Below are 25,099 nucleotides of genomic sequence, written 5' to 3'. Positions count from 1 at the left end.
ATGTTTAACTTGGATACTGTAAATATTATACTTAAGTATATTAACAAGTCTTTAGGTATTGAGGAGCCAACTGTACCAATTAAACCACAGGATGCATTGTTTTCAGAGCACCAAGTGAAGTCTAGACTGTTCCATACGCATAAAGTGGTTAAAGACTTGATTGCTAAAGAATGTCAGGCCTTAGACAAGAGTCATCCTAACATAGGGAGACTAAATCGTATGTATCTTTTTCAGGATGAAGATGTACTGAAATTGTGTTCTGTGCCTATAGTGGATTCAGCCATAGCTGGCTTATCCTCAAAGACCACTCTCCCGTGGGATGATGGGGGTCCATTAAAGGATGCTATGGATAGGAGAAAGGAAACTTCCTTCGGGAAATTACACATCTCCTCAGGCATAAAGTCTGGGATAGCCATGGCTTCAGTAGCTAGAGCCCTGAGGCTATGGGCCAGTACTCTACATACAGACATTGAGGATCAGATAAATAGATTATATCTTCTTAAATCCTTAGAGGTTATGCAGAAAACCATTGATTTCCTGTGTGAAGCTTCGTTGGATACAATTGTTTTTTCTTCCAGGAGCATAACCACAGTGGTTGTAGCAAGAGGGACGGTCTGGCTACGTCCGTGGACAGCAGATCACCAATCCAAGAGCAGTCTGACAACACTTCCATATGAAGGCAGTTTCTTGTTTGGTGAAAAGCTGGATATTCTAATGCAGAGGCTTGCAAGTGGCAATGCCAATCGCCTACCACAGGACAGAAAGGTAAAACTTTTTTGCTCTTATTCTCCTAAAGAACAGTTCAGGGAGGCCTTTACCTAAAGGCCAGAGAGACAATACTCTAGACATCAAGATAATATGGCAAGACAGTCCTTTCGGCCCTTCAGACCAAAAAGGGGGAAACAAGGACAGCAGAGATCCCAATGACTATCTACAGATCCAGTCTCAACTAACTCCAGTGGGTGGCAGGATATCATGTTCTGCCAAAGTTTGGATTCAGACCACACAAGACAAATGGGTCCAGGAGATAGTCACCAAGGGCTATGCCATAGAATTCCATACAAACCCAGTGGGAAACAAATTTATTCCGTCAAGGAGCCCCTAGTCTCCCTTAGAACAGCAAGCGCTGAAGGAAAGCCTAAGAGGCCTGGTGAAAACAAAGGCTATCGTGCCATTACCATCAAGTCAGGGAAACATGGAGTTCTATTCCAGACTATTCCTTGTCCAGAAACCATCAGGTGCCTTCAGGACAATGCTAGATTAAACGGCTCTCAACTGCTATGTACAAGCAAAATATTTCTGGATGGAATCTGTCAGCTCAATTCTCAAAGCAGTGGAAACAGGAGATTTTCTGACAGCAATAGACTTAAATGATGCATATTTTCATATCTCGATTACATTCAGTCACCGGCAATTTCTGAGATTTTGCATTCAAGGACGTCACTTCCAGTTCACTTGCCTTCCGTTTGGCCTTTCCACATCTCCAAGAACATTCACCAAGGTCCTTATAGTTCTCATAGCGGCACTCAGGAATAGAGGAGTGACTTTGTGGCCGTATCTGGACGATATTCTAATTTCGGCAAAGTCAGAAGGTACAGCCTTGGAGGTTACAGCACAAGTAATTCAGTTTCTGCAGCAGCACGGCTGGTTATTCAATGTATCAAAAAGCCATCTGACACAGTCACAACAGCTTGTGTTTCTAGGAGTGCAAATAAATGTAAGATCACACAAAGTCTGCCTCTCTCAAGAAAGGACGGACAAAATCCGGTCCTTAGCGCATCAAGTTCAAATTCAACCTCGTGTGTCAGCACGAACATGTCTGCGCCTCCTAGGAATGTTTTCCTCAACAATAGAAATCCTCCTGTGGGCAAGATGGCATATGAGGGATCTTCAAGCAAACTTCTTTGCGCAATGGGATCATACAGTGGGGTCTCTAGACTCCAAAGTCAACCTCTCAAGGTCAGTGAGGCTGGCCTTACGTTGGTGACAACTCCCAGGCCTGAGAAAACAAGGTGTGACTCTTTCGGTGCCAGACTGGTATGTCCTTACCACAAACATCAACAAGGTTGGGGTGCTCACATGCAAGATATGGTCACGCAGGGCACTTTGCGAGACAAAGAGAGAATTCTTCAGGGAAACATCTTGGAGATGAGAGCAGTCTGGCATGCGGTCCAGTACTTCCAGCCCTATCTACGAGCCAAGCATCTATGAGTCTTCTCCGACAACAGGACTGTGGTTGCCTTCATAAACAAGCAAGGCGGTACCAAGAGCAGAGCCATGGTGCCAGAGATAACCGCGCTAATAGAGTGGGCAGAGGTGCATCTGAAATTTCTCTCAGCCCTTCACGTAGCAGGCAAAGACAACGTAGTGGTGGATTACTTAAGCAGACACCAAGTCCACCCAGGGGAATGGGAGCTGCACAAAGAAGTCTTTCAACTGGTACAACACAGATTTGGAACACCAGAAATAGACCTTATGGCCACAGGAAGAAATGCCAAGGTACCCCTCTTCTACTCCTGTCAGAAACATCAGGGCCCCTAGGGATAGATGCTCTGTCAATGCAGTGGAACTTCAAACTGGTGTACTTGTTTCCTCCCTTTCAACTCATCCCTAAGATATTCAGGAAAATAAGGAAAGAAAAAGTGGAGATTATAGCGGTCCTCCCAGCATGGCCACGGCATCCCTGGTTCGCTGTAGCACAGGGAATGTTGCTGAAAAATCCATGGCCATTACCGGTCAGGTGAAGTAATAGACATTCTAATTCAAGCCAGGAAAAAAACTCCTCTATGATTTATTACAGAATCTGGAAAAAAAAATATTTTTTGGGCAGGGGACATGGCGAAGGATCCCATGTTTGCCAGTATGTTGGATGTGTTAGAATTTCTCAAAGATGGATTTGTTAAAGACTAGCACCTCCTACATTAAAAGGTACAAGTATCTGCCCTTAGCATCCTTCTTCATATCAAACTGGCATCTTAGGGTCTTATCTTCGTTTTTTTCAAGCACTAAAGAGGTTACGCCCAAGACGGAAACCATTCTTAGCCACTTGGGACCTTAATATTGTTTTGGATGCCTTAACAGCCTATCCTTTTGAACCGTTGCAAGACATATCTCTTTGATACCTCACTCTGAAGGTGGTCTTTTTGGTGGCTATCACTTCAGCTCGTCGAATAACTGACATACATGCTTTGTGGTGTGAAGAACCCTTGCTGAATATCTATGAAGATAGAGTAGTTTTGAAGACGAATCCAGATTATTTACCCAAGGTGGTATCCTCCTTTCACATCAATCAGGAGTTGATTCTGCCATCTCTCTACCCTCATCCCACGAAGTGATGAAACATGTGGCGAGAGCTATATCTACGTATATTATCAAGACAAAAAAATCTTAGGAAAACAAAGCAACTGTTTGTACTTCCTGAAGGTGCTCGCAGGGGACAGGCTCCATCCAAACCCACATTGGTGAAACGGATGAGAGAAGTGATTGCACAGGCCTACAGGAGGAAAGGGTGTGAAGTACCTAGGATACTGAAGGCACATTCAACTAGGGCGATAGCGACCTCCTGGGCACATAGAACTTTTGCATCGGCACCCGATATCTGTAAGGCAGCCGGATGGTCGTCGATGCACACCTTTTCTAAACATTATCTTCTTGACGTTTCGGTCTCTGAGGAGACACAGTTTGGGAGAAAGATTCTCCAGCAAGCGCTGTGAATAAAATTTTCTGTTTGACCTTATTAAGGTGTTTGTTTTATTGCCCTCCCGATTATTGTACTGCTTTGGTATGTCCCATTGTCAGGGCTGCCATGGAGTAAGGAAAGGAAAATTGAGAATTATACTCACTGTTAATTTCCTTTCCTTGAGATACTCCATGGCAGCCCTATATTTTCCTACCCTTGTTCTGACAGTTATGTTATAGGACGGCTTGGGAAGTTACGAAAGACACTGAGGAAGAGGAGGAGCTGCCTTATATAGGGGCCAGGTGGGACAAAATTCTTCCTGTCTACACTAGCTGATTAGGGATTAACCCATTGTAAGGGCTGCCATGGAGTATCTCAAGGAAAGGAAATTAACAGTGAGTATAATTCTCAATTTTTTTTTATTAAACTGTATTTTCTTACCTTTGCAATATACCCATTGAATCGCTGGAGCCCCAGTCCACGCGGAACTTGTACTGTACCACCTTCCCTGTGTGTTCCGATGAATGAATCACTTAAATTGACCCCTCTGCTGTAGTCACAGCTTCATTCCATGTCTCCACCTTTTACTTGTCTCATTACAACGGTAAATATTAAGTCCTCCAATATTGCCTGTGATTACAGGAGCCTAATCCACTACCATTCCAGCTGAAAATGTTTATTTGTAATATCTCCTCCCCTACCGAAAAAAATCCACTCTAAATCAACCATTGAAACTTTCTTTAAATTGCAATTATGAGTTTAAGAAAATAATATGCCATTTTAGTAATTGTATACACTTGGGGGCATATTCAATTGTCCACCATGTTCCTAAGAACATCAGACGCGTTTTGTTTTTTTTTAACCGATATTACGGAAATAAGTAACACAGATTTTTGCTCACACCTATATGGGGTGCGAGCAAAAATCAGCATTATATCTATTAAAAAAAAAAAATTAGCACAAGTTTGCTCGTGGCCGTTCGAGGTACCTTGTGTGGATTTTTACTAATTGAATCTGCCCCTTTAACTTTTTATTGGCATGTGGATAGCAGTTAAAGTTAGCTACCTATTAGCTCCCCTTTATGTTCTACCTTCCAGTTTTTCTTATTCTCCCAAAGCATTGAATATTTGTGGATATTTTTGGTGAACTACAGCTCTGAAAATTGACATCACACTACAAACAAGACTAGTTTAGGCTTTCCATTTCTGTTCAGTTGCTGCACCCACAGAGCTCAACTGACATTCCTGTTGACATATTAATGTTTGGTTTCTGGGCCCACTCAGCATCCAGGACCACATAGCAAAGTGGCAGAGAATGTCTTCACCGCCTCCACTACCCTGCAACTTTGATCAATTGTTCCTCCCTACTCATTACCCCAGCTAATCCACATCTTGCACCTACTCAATTGACTTTCTCCTACTTACTTTCACCACACATCTCTCTCCAACATGCTATTTCTTTCTCTCCTATTATTATTTCCCCATAAACTACCAGACCCTGAAACAGATAAGATGGTGTAGACAAGTCCAGTTTCACAATTCACAACTTTGCAGCCTGTTCACTTATTTGATTTGATCTGCCTACTCTTTAACATTCCCATTGTCTCTGCTGCCACAAAACTGCTTTCATTTACTTCCTCCTTTGGTCTCTCCCAGTGGACTTCATCTCCTACATACTGTGGACACTACCTTGACCTTTGTCTTCTTTCACGCTCTGCAACCACAACCAATTTTCCTTCAGCCTCACCTTACCTTGTTCTCCCCACTGCACGCGACACCTAAATACTCTCAACTGGATCCACTTCTGATTTTCACTAAAACAGGACCTCTATCCTATGACTACTCTGTCCTGTCCTGATCAGGTTGCCGCTTTCTACAACAAAGCATTCTCCTCAGCCATATACAATGCAGCTCCTGCCAACACAGTCTCTGATCATCCAGTCCTCGACCATAGCACACCAAACATATCTGCAACATGCAAGTGTTTCCACACTACTTAGTGCCAACATACTCCACTATAAAGTCATCACTTTATCTTACAGCACTGCCCTTTCAACCGCTAAGTAAACATACTACACGTCTCTAATATCCACAAGTCTTCTAACCCCCAATGCCTCTCTTCCACCTTCAACTCGCTTCTCTACCCACCTACACCTTCACCTCCTACCTCTCTCACATCCCATGATTTTGCCAGGTACTTCAAAGGCAATATCATCACCATTTGACAAGATATTTCCTCATGCCACACACCCAACCCACGTTCTCCTACACTTCCCTACCCACCATTAGTTTTTTCTCTCCAGTATCCAAAGATGAAGTCTCGCTAGTTCTCTCCTTATCTCACACTACAACCTATCCCTTCCCAGCTTCTCTGCACCTTGTCTCCCACTACATACCCACCACTATATGATGGAAAGAAGAAAAAGATTCTCTTGCATGGGGGGCCACTCATTGAAGAGAATCATTTTGCTTCTTTACATTATACCAGCGGTTCCCAAAGTGTGCACCGTGGCTCCCTGCGGCGCCTGGGACCCAGCATCCTGCTACCTCCTCACTGAATGTCATCACACCCGACATTTTCAGCAGAAGCGGCAGGAGAGAGAAGGATGCTGGGTCACGGCCGCCGCCGCATTGGTAAGATAGAAGACAGAAGAAATAGAAGAAGGCCAAGTATGGTAAGTAAAGAAACGGAGGGGAAGGTGAAAGGAAACAGCAATGGAGGGGCAAAAGAATGAAGGAGGGGGCAGAGTGAGGATGAAGAGGGGCAGACAGTGTGATGATTTTAGTACGTTATTTTATTTTGTTCTTATTCCTAATATTAGCTGTAAATTATTCTTTGACAGAAATATAATTACAAAAAAATATATAAAAATATTATTTTCCCTTGGATTTATGTATATTATTTTTGCAAACTTAAAGTATTTCTGTCCTGACCTAAATACTTATTACGTTATTTTGACTCATACTTAAAAAACGGGACTGCTCGGTAATTATTTTGTAGGGGTGCCTTGAAAAAATTATGGAGACTCTAAGGGTGCGCCGAACTGAAAATATTTGGGAACCACTGCATTATACCATTTTTTTTATTCTCTAGGGGACCACTCTGTGCTCAAATGAACTATGATGAATGTCTTTCAACTTTAATAGGAACAAATATTTCATTTTGAGCATTATATTCTTTTTTGTATCACTCCTTCTCATTGTGGAATATAACCTGTGCAGAAAAGAATTTTTCTCCTTCCTCCATTTTTCCCTCACACAACAATACCCACCACTATAGCTTACCTCTTCAACCTGTCACTCCAGAGATACATTTTCATCCTCCTTTAAACACGTTACAATCTCACAAACCTAAAGTAACCATAGACCCTGCCTCTCTCTCTCCAACTATCTTCCTATTTCTCTCGTCTCCTTTGCTTCCAAACTACTTGAGTGACTTTTGTACTACCGCCATCTCACTTTCTCGCCTCTCTGCAATCAGACGTCCACCCACACATTCCACTGAGACTAAACTCAAAAAAGTCATCAATGATCTACTTAAAGCAAGGTCCAAGGGTCACATCTCCATGATACTCATCCTCCTAGAGTCCTCTACTGCTTTTGACGCTGATCACCCTGTTCACTCCATTGGACTTTGGGCCACAGTTCTCTCCTCGTTCACTTCATTCCTATCAACTATCATAGTGTCTCTACCTCTGGTACATCCTCTCCTCCACTCCCTCTATCTGTTGGAGTTCCACAAGGCTTTGTTTTCGGCCCTGTTTTTCTCACTGTAAAAGTCTTCTTTTGGGGGTATAAATTAAATAATTGAGGACACCCAAATCTACCCCTAAACTCGAGTAACCAACTGTCTCTCTACTATTTCCCTATGAATGTCTCAATGCTACCTAAAACTCACATATCCAAAACTGATCTCATCTTCCCTACTCTCAGAATCACAACCTCCCTTCAAATCTTTCACTGTAAACACCACAATTTCCTCAGTCTCCCCTGCCTGCTCTCTTCGTATTAGACTTGTTGGCACTGCTCTATGCTTTATTCCTCACATCCAGTCTATCAGGAATCACAGAGATAGAGATCCTGAACCAGCTCAAGTTTCCACTCCCTGGGTGGGGGTAGCGCAGTCTAACGTGATGCCAGTTTGCACCATGCAGGCCAAGGCCCCTGATGGGGGGGGGGGGGGGAATTGAGTGTAGTTCATGTGCAGGCAATGAAAAATACAGGATTATCTAATCAGATTGCAGATACCAGGGGTACAAACGTATCAAAGAAGGATTACAAAATACGGATAATGAACAGGGGAGCCAGGTGTCACTGCAGACACAGAGATAAACGCACTACCGCCCAAATAGTGCACATGGTGAGTTTAAATACAGCCCAGTGCTTGCAGGGGAAGGGGAGGAGGCCTGAGCAGTTATGCTACTGAAACTATAAGAGAAGGACGTTTACATCCAGTATGGACCCCTGATGACAGGGAGAAGAGGACCTGGCGGCTCTGTGAGGCTGCAAAAAAAATGCGTGCCAGTCCTGTCACCTTTACCTTGTCTTTTTATATCCTTTACGTAACTTGTGTAATCCACACATTATATATTACCAGATTATGCATTAAGAACCCTGGTTGTAGCTGACATTACCTGAGCCACACTGGAAAATGCCTCTTTCTATCCCATTGTATTTTAGGTGAAATATAAAGACTATGGGCAAAACGGTCAGCCAAGCTTCTGAAGCATCTAGCAATTATCAAATGTACAAATTTATAGGTACGAGTTACATCAGATAAACTAGTCTGAACTCAGCAATATATGTGGTAATCTTAGGCAATGCTTCGTGGTCACAGCTTTACTTTTACAGATATCCGTCATTAAAGATAGATATCATCATCATTTATTTCTCTAGCGCCACTAATTCCGGTTTCATTCACATCAGTCTTTACCCCATTGGAGTTTACAGTCTACATTTCCTAATATTTCCTAGATATGTGAAATGTCATGCAAACCATCTGAAGTAGTGGCTCTGAAGAATGTAGTACTGACTGCGACGTCAATGCCATCATTTCCATACTGAGAATGTTGCAAGATATAACCTTTCCAATTAGCAGTTTATAAAATGTTAGTGCAAGGAAGGCGCAAATCAAGTACATAAAAATTATATTCCCCATTCTGTTAGTAATTAGCTGTGAGGACCTGTTATAAGAAAAGATGGCATATTGAGCATCCCTTCCCCTGTGTACACAATCAATACAAGACAGGCAGTCCTCTATGGCTGCCAATTATTTCAAACAATTGCACTCAATAAAAGGTTTTAGGTCCAGGGTTTAACGAATGGATTTGCAGGACTAAAGTTAGTCCCAACATATAGTTAATATATTCCTCTATAAACTAAACATCAAATATTACTAAAATGGGAAAAAAAAAAACCTTAACCAAACTCTAACTTGAACGCCATCAACAACCTTATCCATAATGACTCTATACAAATAAAATCAAAATTTTCTTTGAAAAAAAGGCTGCCTGTCTGCTGAATGGTTGAAATGACTCTCGGGACAGGTTGTGGGCACGCACACAAGGTGCTGATATCAGCCATTACAGAAGAATCCGCCATTCTTCCCGCTCACCGAGTAGCGCGCGCACCCTCCCGCGGACGACGACAGTTAGAGATGCAATTGCAGCAACCCGATCATATAGCGCATGCGCATGTCTTTAGGGCGGCGCTTCCGTTGACAGCTATGATATGACGTCAGTCTGTGTCTTGTACCATGAATTTGGACTTTCAAAAATGGCGTCGTGAAGGGTTCAAGTTCCCCACCCACATCTATTGATCACCAAGGGAAGGGAAGGACAGTAGTCTTCTGGTTGAGGGAGGGACAAAGGCGCCATTTTTAAAATGTTTTGCGGTTAACAGTGTAAGGGATTGAGAATTGAATGTTCTTTCCCTTCCTTCATGTCTTCCATGGGTGGTCTGCAATAGCATCGATGTTTCACCCTTGTACAGTAAGCCAATGTTTATATTTATGTGTGCGTTACAATCAGTACTGGAGGTGACTTGATTTTATTTCCTGTATAAAACTATCGTTCATTCGACTCTTCCACGCTACTTTATATTGCCGGCTGTTTCATCTATGTTCGCCGATGCACGGTGTTAGGGATTAACATAGTGTTAGGGCCGGGAGTTGTGTGGTTGCCATGGGAACCAGACGCTTCACGCCTGTTCAATGTATATGTTCATTATCACAGGGGTATGCGGACTTCTACCAGAGAAATACAGGTACGAATTACATCTATCACTGGCTGTAAAGTTATAATTTGTTATAAAGGGTCGTTTTGTGCAATTACCGAATGTGAATTACTCATTTATGTTGGGTATGTTGTATTTTCCGACACGATAAAAATAAATGGATAGCAAACAACAATACATGTCAAATTTGCATCGTTCAGTCTGTTGATATACCATATGTATTGTTTCTGTCTCTCATTGTGTATGCTTTCCTACTTTTATGGGCAGAAAGATGTTGTACCTGCTTTATTTGATCCTTTTCCATATAGGGCTAGATTTACTAAGCTGCGGGTTTGAAAAAGTGGGGGATGTTGCCTATAGCAACCAATCAGATTCTATCTTTCATTTATTTAGTACCTTCTACAAAATGACAGCTAGAATCTGGTTGCTATAGGCAACATCCCCACTTTTTCAAACCCGCAGCTTAGTAAATATAGCCCATAGTCTTAGTTGTAAAGGCACATTAACCCCATGATTAAAGCTTTCAAGAATGTTAACTAACGTTGTTATGAAGGAATGTATGCAACACTAAAAGTAGAAAAGCCGACAGAGATTCAATTGCAGCTTTCTGTGCATTCCACCACAGTGCTCATTTCACCTCTAATTTAAATCTGTAATCTCTCGCTCTCTATTGGCATCTTTCCATCACTATACAAGCAGGCAGTGATTACTCTTATTCTAAAGAAACAAGATTCCGACCCAAACTCTCTATCAAATTACTGTCCTGTCCCTCAGCTCCCGTGCCCCTCCAAGCTTCTAGAGAGACTTGCCTGCACTCACCACCTCACACGCTTCCTTTCCACAAACAACCTGTTGGATCCTCTTCAGTCTGGCTTTCGTTCTCAACACTGCACAGAGACTGTGTTGACTAAAGTTGTCAATGAACTGATCACTGCTAAAACTAAACACCATTACTCTCTCCTAATTCTCCTGGATCTCTCGGCTGCATTTGACACCGTTGACCACTCTCTTCTCATACAAACGCTGCAATCCCTAGGTCTTCAAGACACTGTTCTATCCTGGTTCTCATCCTACCTCTCTAATCGCTCTTTCACTGTTAGTTTCTCTGGGGCCACCTCTGCTTCGCTTCCTTTATCAGTTGGAGTACCACAAGGCTCAGTGCTAGGTCCTCTGCTGTTCTCTATCTATACCGCTTCTCTTGGAAATCTAATAAGTTTCTCTGGATTTCAGTATCATCTCTATGCGGATGATACCCAAATTCATCTATCCTCTCCTGATCTCTCGACATCTGTGTTGTCCCGTGTAACTGACTGTCTTTCTGCCATTTCATCTTGGATGTCCACTCGCCAACTCAAACTTAATCTTTCTAAAACAGAGTTAATAATATTTCCACCCACCAACAAGAGCATACCTGACATTTCTATCTGTGTTGATAACATAACCATAAATTCCACCCCACAAGCTCGCTGCCTAGGTGTAATCCTTGACTCACACCTATCCTTTGTTCCCCACATTGACTCTATATCTAAATCATGTTACATTTATCTAAAAAACATTTCCAGAATTCGCACATATCTCACACAAGACACTGCAAAAACCTTAATTCATGCACTTATCTCCTGCATTGACTATTGCAATTCTCTCCTTACTGGTCTTCCGCAAAACAGACTGAAACCCCTACAATCTATTTTGCACGCAGCGGCAAGATTGATTTTCCTTGTAAATTGCTATTCCTCTACACTGGTTGTCTGTTTTCTACAGAATCCAATATAAAATACTTTTACTAACCTACAAGGCCATCAACAAGGCTGCACCAACATACATCTCCTCTTGTCTCAAAATATCTCCCAACTCGGCAACTCCATTCTGCACAAGATCTGCGTCTCTCATCCACCCTTATTACATCCTCCCATTCCCGTTTACAGAACTTTTTTCAGGTTGCACCAACTCTATGGAATTCTCTCCCTCGTACAATAAGACTCTCCTCTGGTCTACAAACTTTCAAGCGTTCTCTGAAAACCCACCTCTTCAGACAAGCTTATAATATTCCTCAACCACCCTCTTAACCTCATAACATTACCCTATTGCCACCCGTTACACAATTTCACACAAGACAACTACCCCCTGACCAAGATTGTTGTGTGACAGGATCATTTGATTTATGAGTCACTTTTATCTTTGCAGTCTGGCTGGGCCGAAATGCAAAATGTAGACTTAACCTCCTGTATCAAACTCCCATTGTCCCATAGATTGTAAGCTTGCGAGCAGGGCCTTCTCACCTCTTTGTCTGTTTTACCCAGTTTGTTTATTAGTTTACTGTGTTTGTCCCCAATTGTAAAGCGCTACAGTACATGTTGGTGCTATATAAATATAATGATGATGATGCCTGCTACAAACACTAGTTAAATTAATAATTTGAATTATTGCATAGAATTACTTACTTTTCTTATTAGATATTTGTCTATAGGGGAGAAGGTTTGCCATGATCAGGAGGGCCTTCAGATGTCAACTAATGGTTGTATGTCGGGTGTAAAGAAATATATTAAAGCCAGCGGCATGCGAATTGGTGGTGGCGGGGGAGGGGGAATTGGGTGTATCGAAGGTATTAAGAGTGTATATATAGATTGAGATTATTTAACTGAGCTAAAAGGGGTTGAGCAGTGGTTGCTCCTTGTTTTTGCTGGAGGGCGTACTGCCATTTTACTTGCAGAAAGACTTTATTTTTTCAATGCCTCTAATGAGGCAGAGATTGGGTGTCCAGTTGCACTTTTGCATAAAAGCAAATTTAACCATTGTAATAAAAGCACCCAAAAGTGGCACGTGTAATAAAGACAATCAAGTCATCCCTTTGCTCACATGATTAATTAAGAAATAAATGAAGCTAGCTAAAGCAGTATTTGAGACGTAAAAAGCAAAAATAATAAAGGGGGTGGAAGTATTAGAAGGTTGGACTTCATCATGATTTATGGGCTCCAGACGTTTAATAAATAGACGTCTTAGATTGTAAGTTCATTTTGGCCAACTTTACTTTCAGTTTCTTGTCAGTATATGTAATTTGTTTGTATTGCTGTCCTCTCAATGTGCAGCACGGAGTAATATATCTGCACTTTATAAATAACGGCTAATAATATATGCAACTGACAGCAGTTAAAGCATATGTTGCATTCAATTTTTGCCTGCAGGATGTGTGAGATTTCCCCTTTTTTTTTTTTTTTTTTTTACTGCATGTACAAGCAGCTAGTGCTGTGCAGTATTCCCCCAGAGGTAAAAAGCACCGCTCTACGAGTGGCAAATTATTCCTTAGAGTTGCTGAATATTATGTTACAAGGAGAGACTTCATGTCACTTGGTAACAAAGAGAGACACACTACACTGCAAAGAAATAACTTGCAATAAAATTTTGTAGGTGGTTTGCATAATGTGTGTCCAAATGTTTTACAGCAGTTTTATAGAAACATGCAGTTAATATGAACTCTAGATAGAAATATGGTATATTTTCCATTTATCCAATTAAAGCTGAATAACGTGTTTATTGTAATTGTAGAATTAGTCTAAAGATCCTACAACTGTCCTAGATTCTGCAGGCACTGAAAAGGTTGTCTCTGTCAGTTTGAGATTGGAATGTTTGTTGGAAGCTATATTTATTAACCCTTATATAATGGCAATATACTTTACATTTGGGAACAAACAAGTTATAAAGCAACACTGGGTATTAACAAACAAATTGTTAAGAGGGCTCTGCTCAGAATCTTACAAACTACGGAAATAGTTGGTTTGATAAGTGATGTTAACTGCCACAGATTGTATATCAGTCCAGCCAAATAATAATGGGAAAACGTGCTTAATGGGGAATGTGATCCAGTTACACAACAGTGTTAGTCTGGGAATCACCAGGTTATTTAAGTATAGAAGGAAAATACTTGTAAATTGTGTGAACTGTGTAGAGGATTGGTAATGAGGTTGAATAGCCTAGGGAGGTTAAGAAAGTAGTTTAGGAACTTGATAAGATTACATAAAGAGGTGCGTTTTTAGCGAAGCTTGTACAAGTGAGGGAATTCAACAGTGTTTGCATTCTGAAAAAAAGTTCTATCAACGGTAATTGGACCAACTAATGAGCGTGAATGAGAGAAGCGGGTCTTGATCAGAGGAATCCAGTTGAGAAATGCAGGATTTCTAGAGGACGGTTGCCAAATGTTTGAATGTTGAGGGGGAATGGTCAGCACATTGAAGAGGCGTGAGTGGCACTTAACAAAGATAATCCTCTTCCATCCCGCTTCCTTTGCAGCACAGCAAAACGGGGGACATACCTCCCAACTGTCCTGGCTGTCGGTACAAAGTCCTGTCTGCGGTACAGTGGGATTGAGTAAAAAAAATCTCCCCTTCCCCTGTAATTCATTCCCTACCCTCCTTCCATGTATTTCATTTTCTGCTCCCACCGACCTGTGGTTCATCCGCCCCATTAAAATGAGATGTATAGCAATCCAGGGGGGCTGGTCTAGCGCCTCTTATTGGCATATCTAGTGAAACACAGCAATGTGTCTAGTACCAACAGGTGGAAAATATATATGAAATTACCAAACTCTGCTGGGAGTCCGGTTACATCTATATAGAGACCCTATTGACAAAGATCAGCATGCATAATCACGCACACAGTCCCATAAAATAAAGTGGGGCTTCCCTGAGGGTAGAGCCATCCTTGTGAATTTCTGCATTCCATGCTCAATCAAGATAGTAAAAACTAAACACTGCTGCTCCAAATAGCACTGAAAATCCTTCCCATGCAATCAGCAGGAAGTAAAACCTTTATTTTAAACTACATTTAAAAAAACAGTGTATGAATTATTAGTGACTCATGAAAACCTTAAGGAAACCAGGGTTTATATTTACTAAACTGCGGGTTTGAAAATTGAGATGTTGCCTATAGCAACTAATCAAATTGTAGCTGTCATTTTGTAGAGTTCACTAAATAAATGACAGCTAGAATCTGATTGGTTGCTAAAGGCAACATATCCACTTTTTCAAACCCGCAGTTTAGTAAATCTCGCCCCAGGTGTCCATCCAGCAGTAAATTCTGATATCTTTTGTGTCTGCTAGGCACAATAAACCAGTACTTGCATAAATCTATGGCTGTAAGGGAGAAAACCACTACATTGGGTCAAAGCAGTGTTATGTGTAAAAGTGTTCACTATTCCCTATGGCATTACATTAGTCAATACAAGTAGTTTTGATAGATACATTTTACTAATGATATATCTGTGTGGTGGAGTATATGGACAACAGCAAATACCAAGTAAAGAAGGTGTCCAGATTCAGTATTCAGTCCTATTATGGCAGGCAAGCAGATAGCTCAGGGTCGTGTACAGAATGTATACCTGTCAACATTCTTACATTTCTCTAAACAATCTCTCACAGAGGAAGGAAGTCATAAGTAAAAAGTACCTTATTTTCTGTCCCCCCCCATACAGCAGCTTTCTACATTCAAACACCACTCGCTTTCAGGTTACTCCAGAACCTCCTAGCACCAGTCCTGTTAAAAGTTAACTATGCAGGGTTGAAAGCAGTGATTTGACAAGTGATGGAGGTCACTAATCAATATTAAATGAGTAACAACAGCTGTCCCTGTTTATGAGCAGCGGCCATTTTCTCGTGGTCCGGAAGGTTAGTCTACCTACTATGTTTATTAAGAATACAAAGTAAATTATCAGTAATGCAGGAGCAGACAGGCTGATGGGGGGTGTTCCAGGCAACTGGAAACACCCTTCGAGTACGTGCTTGGGGTAACTTGCTTTTTTTACCTGCCCGAGTAAAAAAAAAAATTGGGTTAAAACAGCTACATCACCGAGATCACTTGCCAGAAATGCAGATGACCGTTTATATAATATAAATTTGTTTTATTTTTGAGGGAGTAATTTTGTAGTACAAGCTTGAGGTCTTTGCTTTATTTTACGGCATATTATGTTCATGGCATGATTTGGCATTTCCGTGAAGTGTGGTGTGTGAAGAGGTCACTGCATGTTGTGTTATATTTTCTCTTAATATCAGTGATTAACATACATAGCAAACCAACCTGTTTGTAAGCAGCCTTGTGGGAAACAATTGTCATCTGTTTCTATTCTGTAATCATATTATTATTATTATTATTATTATTATTATTATATACATATGGACTTGTAATTGTTATCCAAATGTAAATTGTATATGAAACAACAGTGTTCTCCCCAGAAAAAATTGCCAGCTGGGTGGCATTAAGAAGCATCTGGGTGGGGGTAGTTGTGATACTTTGCAATAATATTGAAATATTTTGGAGGCTATTATCCACACCTGCCAGGACTGGTTAGACTGGTGGTCAGTGGTCTAACACACACTGCTGACTGTAGTGCTCACATAGTGCCTGTTCTAATAGGAGAAATAATGGCTTATTCTATCAAATAGGACTCTTTTGGATTCCAAGAGCTGGATGACAAGTAGAAACAGCCGGGTATAGCACCCGGGAAATAGGTGCTGGGAAGAACACTTGAGCATTACTTTTCTCTTATTATGCATTAATGTAAAATGTCACTGCAAGTTCTGCTTACTATCACTTTGGATCATATCTTTAATTACTACAACTTTCCATATCCATACAACTAAACTGCTGCTCTCTGGAGCTTCCTGTATATCTCTAAGTCACAAGGATAAGAGGCTATCATTACTGTTTTTATTTCCTGTGTCCCATCTGTACTTCTTAATCCTTTAATCGCATTGCTATTCTCATGCATAGAAATGTTCTTTGCTGCATAAAGTATTGCTGAGTGGTACAATATAGTCTGATTGATGTAACCTTCTAACACGCTATGCCCAATAGAAAATTTAAAAGTTGAGGGTCACTCTTCACCCCTGCACCTTGGTGCTTCTTTTAATACTTTTGTTCCTCAATATATAATCTTGTTTTTGCTTTTTGGTTCAGTATGAGGCACATTACTACTAGCCTGCACTCAGCGGGAAAGCCTTGATAGCCCAGATCCCCCCATAAGTAGGAACAAGGTTTAGCACCTCCACAGTCACCGATGAGTATACCGCATGGCCATAAGCACATGCGTAAACAAAAGAAACTATATTATCTCCAAGTGAACATACTGGCTGATCAAACCCTGAGAGAAATCCTAACATTCTTCTCAGACTTTAGTACGCTACATATGTTACAACCAATAACATTTACTTCACAACCACCACGTGTTCATAGTTTTAGATGGCAACAAAAAGTTTATTTTGAAAAAGACTTTGGAAGAAATGTAGATGCTTTAGTAGCATTTTTATTTTGGAAACCCAGAAATCCTGTAATGCAGTATGATGTAACAGTGTATATAAATGATCCCAACACCGCTGACAGCATGGCAGATTGACGTATAGCATCCTCAGTGTCCGTGCTGACAACTACATGCTTATGAAAGACAAAACGTCACTCCTTATGCTGATTGGTTCTTTACAAAACAGTATCTTAAGGTAAATTAATGTAAACTGTTATTTGTACCTACTTGTTTTTGTGTCTCCCTTCCTCCTCCTTCTAGTTACCTGTGTAATTTACTCCCACGAGAGATGATGTAAAAGGAGTAAATCAACAACTGCTGCCTCTGTGCTCTTTAGCTTTTTGCATGGTTGCAAGTACCACTGTTATTGACAAGATGGAATCCCTTCCTGCAATGCTTTCCCAACTGAGTGGACACAATAGTGCCACCATGTCAGAAACTGAGCTGCATAAGCTTTTAATTGATGAAAGAATGAGATACGAAAACCATAAGACCAACTATGAAACTCTGAGAGCAGAACACACCAGGTACAGTGCCATGTTTAGAATCTATTGTACTGTTTTCTGTGTGTGTGTATATATATATATATATATATATATATATATATATATATATATATATATATATATATATATATATATATATGTGTGTGTATATATATATATATATGTGTGTGTATATATATATATATGTTAGATTTTGTGTATAATGCAGAGGGACGGTAAGGATGCACTGGCTATTAATTAACATGGAAAGCATTTCATAGTACTATTACTGAACTTCGGCATTCCCCTGAAACCCTGATGACCTTTATGACCAAGGTATCTGTGTACCAGTGCATCTTTTGCCACCACTTTCGGAAATACTGTGCATTTCAACTCCATGTGCAAAGAACAAGTTCTGATGGCAGTCAATAAATGTAGGCCCAGACTGGTGTATATAAGAGGGTGTACACTCCAGATCGGTGTATTGTGCATTGAGGCTGATACATTTTTATGTTCCAAAATCGTAGGTTCCTAATATTTGGTCCCGACTCTTAAATATTGGATACATTTTTCTAGACCTTGTTTTGCTTTATGTGGGACAAGTTGGACCACCAGGGACATTTATAAAGCCCTTTTGTGAGTGAAATAATTTTCAAATATAGTGCTCAGTAGAGTGTCATACTTATAAAGCAGGGGTGCAAGAAATATTATTTTCCTGCACCTTCGAAACAAAACAAACTCCACCCTGCACATTGGCACAGTATTTCTAAAAAGAGGCATTTGTCCGGAACAAGATCCGACCTGGTGTAGAGCAAAGGCAGGTTTTCCTTTGGGGAACATAATGTAGGGCATTTACAACTAATCTGTTTTTGCATGCGGCAGTTTTCATAAATGTTTGATTGGCTGTTATGACTTACATTACATTTGCACTTCCACTGTGTGATGTTTTTGTTTTTTTTTGTTTGTTTTTCCATTTAAGATTTTTACATTGCAATGCGTTTAATCTCATTTTCAGGATGCACACTGACTACATAAAGTCTCAAAATGAATTTAAACAACTGTTCTCTGAGAAGCAGCACATGGAAGAAAATTTTCAACTCTTAGTTGCTGAGCTACAAGATGACCTTTTAGATAGAACAAAAACAGTGGAGGAACTGAAGCTACAAGTGAGATTAATTCAAATGATCTAGTTGGGTTAACAAACTGCTGCTGTGTATTTTACATTTTTATGTAATTGTTCTTTGTGTTTTACTAAAGCCCACATGAAATGTAACACCTGCTACTGCAGTAGGTCTTCTGAGACTACTTACTTGGCCCTTAGTGGCTGTCATAACAACAAAATATGACTGAGCCCAAAGAACAGTTGTGTAGTTGTTAGATATTTATTTCCTTGAAAGCGATGTGTGAATGTGTGTTACAGACTTACTATGGATTCCAGTAGGCAAGGCAATCAAGTACTGATAAATACAATAGGAAGTCCTCTATTGCTTTTGTCTAAAAGTTGTCAATATACTGTATATATTAAATAAACTATTATGACGGGAGGGAGAAACTTTGATTTTGGAAATAGTAACTTGTGTTATTTTTGTTCCAGTTATTTTTTAAACTGCATGAGTCAAACTTTGTGAGTTTGTTTTTAATAATTATGTTAATATTTAAGTTGCATGTGGGTTGATGCAAATAAAAAAAAAATGAAATCTCAACCTTCCAAGCGCTGACCTTTTTCAGCTTTTCCGTTCTAATTTACTACGGTGGCCCGTAATAGAAGAGAGATACCGTGGTTACTAGACGGCAGTGCCTGCATGGCAACTTGACCAAAGTTATAGCATACATGCCCACTTTTAAGAAGATTTCTCCCCGGTGGAGAAGTCATGTGACATGAGGTAGGAGGCGGGCGTGGTGACATTTTGCGTCACCACAGCCCCGCCCCCACTATAAAAAGGCCGAAATCAACGTCATTGGATGGAGGGGCGGAGCTTAATGACATGATTAAGCCCCGTCCCCTCCACTCCCGTGAATTTCGCCAAATTTCAGGAGTTTTGTCTACTCTTCCGGGAGTCCGTGAGGACTCCCCGAAATTCGGGAGATAGGCAAGTATGAGTTATAGCTATGATGCAGCATTCGATTCGCTGTGGAAGCAGTCTGAGTCTGCTGTTAATACAAGTCCAGGATATGTGCGGATGATTTCTAATTTTTGTTGGCTTACTATACAGGCATTTCTGCATAATAACTACAGCATCTCCCCTGCATTGCAAACAGATCTTGGCAGCCAACAGCTGAAAAGCTGATGTCTGAAGGCTAAGTATATCATACTTGCTCACTCTCGGATTTTCTGGGAAACTTTTGAATTCATATTCTGTCCACTTCCTAGTGAAGTGTGCAGGATGGGGACCTCTGTCATTTTGACCCTATCCTTCATGGCGAAATAACGCAGCTGCATCATGATGTCCCAGTGGCGGAGCCAAAATTGCGCAATTCATGCTTGCCCACTTTTACTAAAGTGTGAATGAGGAGGGGGGAGCAAGTATGAAGCATATAATATATATGAAAAGATTTTTTTTATCTTTTTACTTTTCCCAAACACACCTATACAAAATATTCGTATTGAGTGAACAACACCTTTAGACTGCATAAAATTCAAACAAAGCAAACTATATTGGTTTATTTGGGAAATTTAAATTGGAACTTTATTTTGTACTTGTGGACATTTACTTGGAGGGCAAGCTGGGGGCTGACCACTTGTGAAGAGAAATTATTCATCTTTTTTAATTTTTACTTGTAGGTGCTGTCGCCTCAGAAATTGGAACTATTAAAACAACAAGTGCAACGAGAAGTTGAAGCTCCAATGCGGGAACATTTTCAAAAATTGGATGTAGTACGTTTGGGTTTTTCCCCCTCCTTTTTCTGTATCACCTGCTTTATTTTAGGCTTAGTTTATGTTAAATGCCTTCCTCTTGTGAATTTGACTCATTTGGAGATCCTCTGCTGTCTGGCACGTTAAGATGTGGTTGATAGGCCTGGTCGCTGAATAATCGGATCTGTATCCAATTTAGGCCACACACATTTATGGCCAAATTGAATAGATCCAGTTTGGCGTATTGGCTGAATGGATAGATCACATGAAGACATCTAGATCGCACAGATTCCTGTCATTGACTGGCTATTATATTTTTTCATCAATAGAAAAATAGATTTGATTTCTCTTTCATTCTATCTGGGGGACACTGCTACCATAGAGTTGTGAGAGTGGAGGTGTAGTTGGGACTTAACAGGTTAACTTTGCTAATGTATCAAAGCTGACAAAGCCCTCCCATCTGCAACCCCCTGTAGCCTCTCCAGTCTTAGTTAAGTGCCCAAGGGAGTTGGGCTTACTTTAGATGATAGGAATAAATATTCATTTTTTTCTAATAACTTAACTTTAATTTTGCAGCAATGTGCTCTGTTTGCTATACAGAGCACACTTATTCAGACAGTGAGAGCTGGATGGCTCTCAGTAACATCGGAACTTGAAGAGCGATATACTTGTGCTGTCAGAAACGGCAAAGAGCTCCGGTCATCGGAATGCCGGGGACCGCCATATTGGAAGATACCAAGTCCCCTCCTCAGCAAAGTAGGGGGGGTAAAATTAAACATAATCATCTGAAAGTATTAGTGCACCTATAATATAACTTTCTTCTCTCTTTTTTTCTTCTTCTATAAATATTAGTATTTAAAGTTTAGGTGGCACCCCCAGGTTGATATACAAATAAGATTACACATTTATTGGGGTTACATTTCCAGATGACAACTAGTGCGATAGAACCTTTCTCTTTTCAGGGGTAATTGTGTAATAAGAAAAACGGCCACCAGAATTCTGCTAAGGTGTCTGCTACATAAGAGATGCAGCAGATCGCCTTCTTTAACAGCAGGAAACTCGAGGAGGAGCAGGTAAAAGGTGCAGTTGGAGGATATTAAGTACAGAGCCCCCCCCCCCCCCCCTCCTGCATTTTGAAGCAAGTGGGCTGTTCCAAGGGTGGCAAACACTGCCCGGGAAAGGAGCTGCAGACATTCTCTGGGATACTGAGTTGCTGATAGACCTCTCCTGCTCCATAAGAATCTTAGCCTGATTGGCAGGCTAAGTACCGTTTTTTCTTATATCTATAATATAGATAGGGGTATATTGAAATAGAATTGCTGCAATAGCATTTTTTAACAAATATAGAGTACTAATTGAATAACACATCGCCTTTACAAGAAGTACTAATTTTTGACTCTGTCATAGATTAGTTAGTATCTTTCTGTTTTGCTTGTGACTGATTGCCAGCATTTCATTCTTTTGCTGTTATATTATTCCCTTAAAAATATGTCTGATAAGGGAAAGGCACCTCAGGCAAGATATTATACCTGTTCCAAGTGTAAAGAGGATGGCCGGCCTCTAGGCAATCGATGGCTAGGTGGCTTATTTATGCTATTAAGCGGGCTTAAGTCGGTGCTAACAGACCTGTGCCAGATCGTATTGTAGCCCATTCAGTGGGGGCCTTCTGCGCTGCACAAAATGGGGCCTCAGCTGACCAGTTGTGCAGAGCAGCCATGTGGTCCTCTGTCCATGCTTTTACCAAACTTTATCAACTCAATATGTTTGCATCAACAGTCGCGGCTTTTGGCAGTAGTGCTCTACGTGCCGGGTGGCCAGATCGGCCCTTCACTTAAGGAAAAATGGAGGCCCCACCTTTAGAACATCCCCATGGTAGCAGTGTCCCCCAGATAGGATGAAAGAGAAAAGATGATTTTTATACTTACAATAAATCTGTTTCTCTGATTCCATCTGGGAGACACTGTGTTCCCTTCCTTCTGCTCTTCAGCTATGTGATCTCTGTTTGGTTGTCTCCCCTTCCTTGGGGCTTTATAACTTGGACTGGAGAGGCTACATGGGGTTGTAGAGAGGAGGGGTTTGTCAGCTTTGATACATTAACAAAGTTAACCTGTTAAGTGCCACCTCCAGTTTCACAACTCCATGGTAGCAGTGTCCCCCAGATGGAATCAGAAAAATGGATTTATCGTAAGTATAAAAATCGTCTTTTTTTTTTTTTTATAGATTACTATGATCATGTTAGCTCACATATCCGTCCATTTTTATTTAAATTGGCTAATGAATTTGACTGGGACCATCTTGCATTTGTGAACATTAATTTCATTACATTTTTGTATTACTGTGAAAATATCAATTGCTTTATGGCAATCTGAGTACGTGTGTATTGTTGTATAGTTTAAAGTTCTAAGCTGTTTGAAATGTTGTTGGGAAATACTCCTTATTGTACTTGTTTTTTACTCCTTTATAACAAGCATGCTTCATGTTTACAGGAGGTTGAAAAATATAGAGGAGAATACAACAAACTTCGATATGAAAATAGTGTTCTTAAATCTCAGTTTGAGCATCAAAAAGAAGAACAAATTCATGTTTTAGAAAAACAAAGGGTCAAGCATGAAGCTGAGGTATTGTTTTTAACAGACTTTTGTTTTGATACTTTTTTCACAAATTATATGTATGTGATGCTTTGAAAAGTTGTACAAAGAAAGAAAGAGGGCACCGTAGCTCACAAATATCACTAGAAGTATCCTGGTGGTCATATGCCTGATATATAAAAATAAGTAAATTAAATAAATGTAGTGTAACTGCGACTATTGATATAGAGTTGCAGGTTAGCTATTTCTGTTGCATCATAAATATTGCGAAACATGTCTGACAAAGGTAAAACAAACAAGGTGGAATATTTTACCTCGGCAAAATGTAAAACCAAACTACCCAGTGGATGGTTGGATCCGGGGTCAGTTTATGTGGACTGTGATGCAGATGGCTCGGGCGGGTCCGCACGAGGGCACCCCTCAGATGGGGGATCCAGCATAGGCGACTGCATTGGGACAGACGGTGGCGGCGTTATTTCAGTTGCGCGCCCATCCTGCGGACATATCCGCAGTGGATACAATTATCACTCTGCTTCAAAATGTATCAGTGCAGCCTTGTAAGGGCACCAGTCATAGGACACAGGTTGCAAGGGAATGTTCTTCTGTCCTATCAACTCCTCTTAATTCCTAGGGTCAAATCCAGGCAAAAGTTTCTTGGTCTACTTCATTGGTACAGAACCTTGAATATTAAATAAGTTTCTTGAGTCCACTAGAACTCGGACTTCCTGTAAAAGGCATAGGTCCAGTGGGAAAGAGACAGAAGAAGTGTGTAGTCTGCCTTCCTCCTTCTGAAGAGCTGATGAATCTCATTGAGTTAGCTTAGTTAACTCAGAACAGTTCCCGCTTTCCTACCAAAGGTGGTGTCCAGCTATCATGTGAACGCTGAAATAGTGGTTCCGGTATTTAGGGGTGGCCCACAGTCTTCAGGGACAGGTTCCATGGAGTCTCTGGATGTGGTCAGGGCTCTGACCGTAAAATAGAAAGTACTTTGAAGACTATGCTTTCTTCCACACAAGTGACTAGATAGATAGAGACCTGGACAGGTCAGCTTATTGATGGTATACAGGATTCTGATTTGCTTCCTCTGGCATTACATCTGAAAGAAGCCTCAGAATATCTATATGAGGCAGCTCGGAATGCAGCCTCATTGTCTTCTTCCATCTCCGCATCAGTAGTTACAGATCAAAGAATTTTGTGGTTGTGTTCATGGAATGCAGATAACAAATCCAAAAAGTTCTTGGAATCTTATGTCAGCTCTGTTCTTTTAGGTGCAGAGCTATACAACATCATAAGTCAGGCTACAGGAGGAAAAAGTTTCTTCTTCCCTATTAATGTCCAGAAGCCACGAGGACCTTGTTTTGATTCCTTTCGTCTGCCTTCTCAGGGTGTCTTTTTTAACCGTGGGCAGTATTATAGAGGTACGCCTATCACGTTCAGAGACCAGTCACAGAAGGGCAGGCTGTCCTACTCCAACAGGTGTCCAGGGCCTAAAACCCTGAAAAGCCTGCAACCTGCCGGGATTCTTCTTCACCTCGCGGCTGTTGTGGGTGGATGCCTCTTGTTATTCCTGAACCAAGGGGCGGCTTCCACTTAGAATTGGTGGATTGCGGAAATCGTGCAACGTGGCTACATGATAGCTCTCCATAATCAGCCACCTCACAGTTTCTTTTCCACCACTCTGCGAGACAAAGTAAAGATGTTAACATCCAGACGGACAGCGTGATTGCCAAATGGAGCATATTGAAGCAAACATAGTTGGTCTAACTGGACAGATCTTCCTGATCTCACAAAGGCTCCATTAGCACAGTCAGCTGATGACCGCACACGCATTTATAGCGCTCATTAACTTGTATTTTTTAAATTCGGAAATTAATAAAATCAATAAGTCTTTTTTAGTGGCCTGTGTAGCCCCAAACACAGTGTGATTTTGGACCAGTTTGGTCCAAAAACAACAACATAGCTGTTGCAGCTTTAG

The 25,099-nt window shown here is 40.9% G+C and overlaps 1 protein-coding gene across 2 annotated transcripts in view; it reads left to right on the top strand.

Moving 5' to 3' along the window:
• Positions 1-9,472: 9,472 nt before the first annotated feature.
• CEP83 (centrosomal protein 83) overlaps positions 9,473-25,099 on the top strand; it is a 37,387-nt gene continuing 21,760 nt past the window's right edge. Inside the window, exons 1-6 of one of the 2 annotated variants that reach the window (XM_075209405.1) lie at positions 9,473-9,668; positions 15,377-15,569; positions 17,459-17,724; positions 18,698-18,848; positions 20,465-20,557; positions 23,023-23,154. In XM_075209405.1, the coding sequence (XP_075065506.1) occupies positions 17,543-17,724; positions 18,698-18,848; positions 20,465-20,557; positions 23,023-23,154 (558 nt within the window). In that variant the 5' untranslated portion in view covers positions 9,473-9,668; positions 15,377-15,569; positions 17,459-17,542. The remainder of the gene's footprint in view (positions 9,669-15,376; positions 15,570-17,458; positions 17,725-18,697; positions 18,849-20,464; positions 20,558-23,022; positions 23,155-25,099) is intronic. The other variant, XM_075209406.1, reaches the window with a different exon arrangement.

The sequence above is a fragment of the Mixophyes fleayi genome, chromosome 4, assembly GCF_038048845.1.
Source record: "Mixophyes fleayi isolate aMixFle1 chromosome 4, aMixFle1.hap1, whole genome shotgun sequence".
In the NCBI taxonomy this organism is placed as follows: domain Eukaryota; kingdom Metazoa; phylum Chordata; class Amphibia; order Anura; family Limnodynastidae; genus Mixophyes; species Mixophyes fleayi.
The sequence above is the reverse complement of the archived record's forward strand: the minus strand, read 5'-3'. Positions and strand labels throughout refer to the sequence as shown.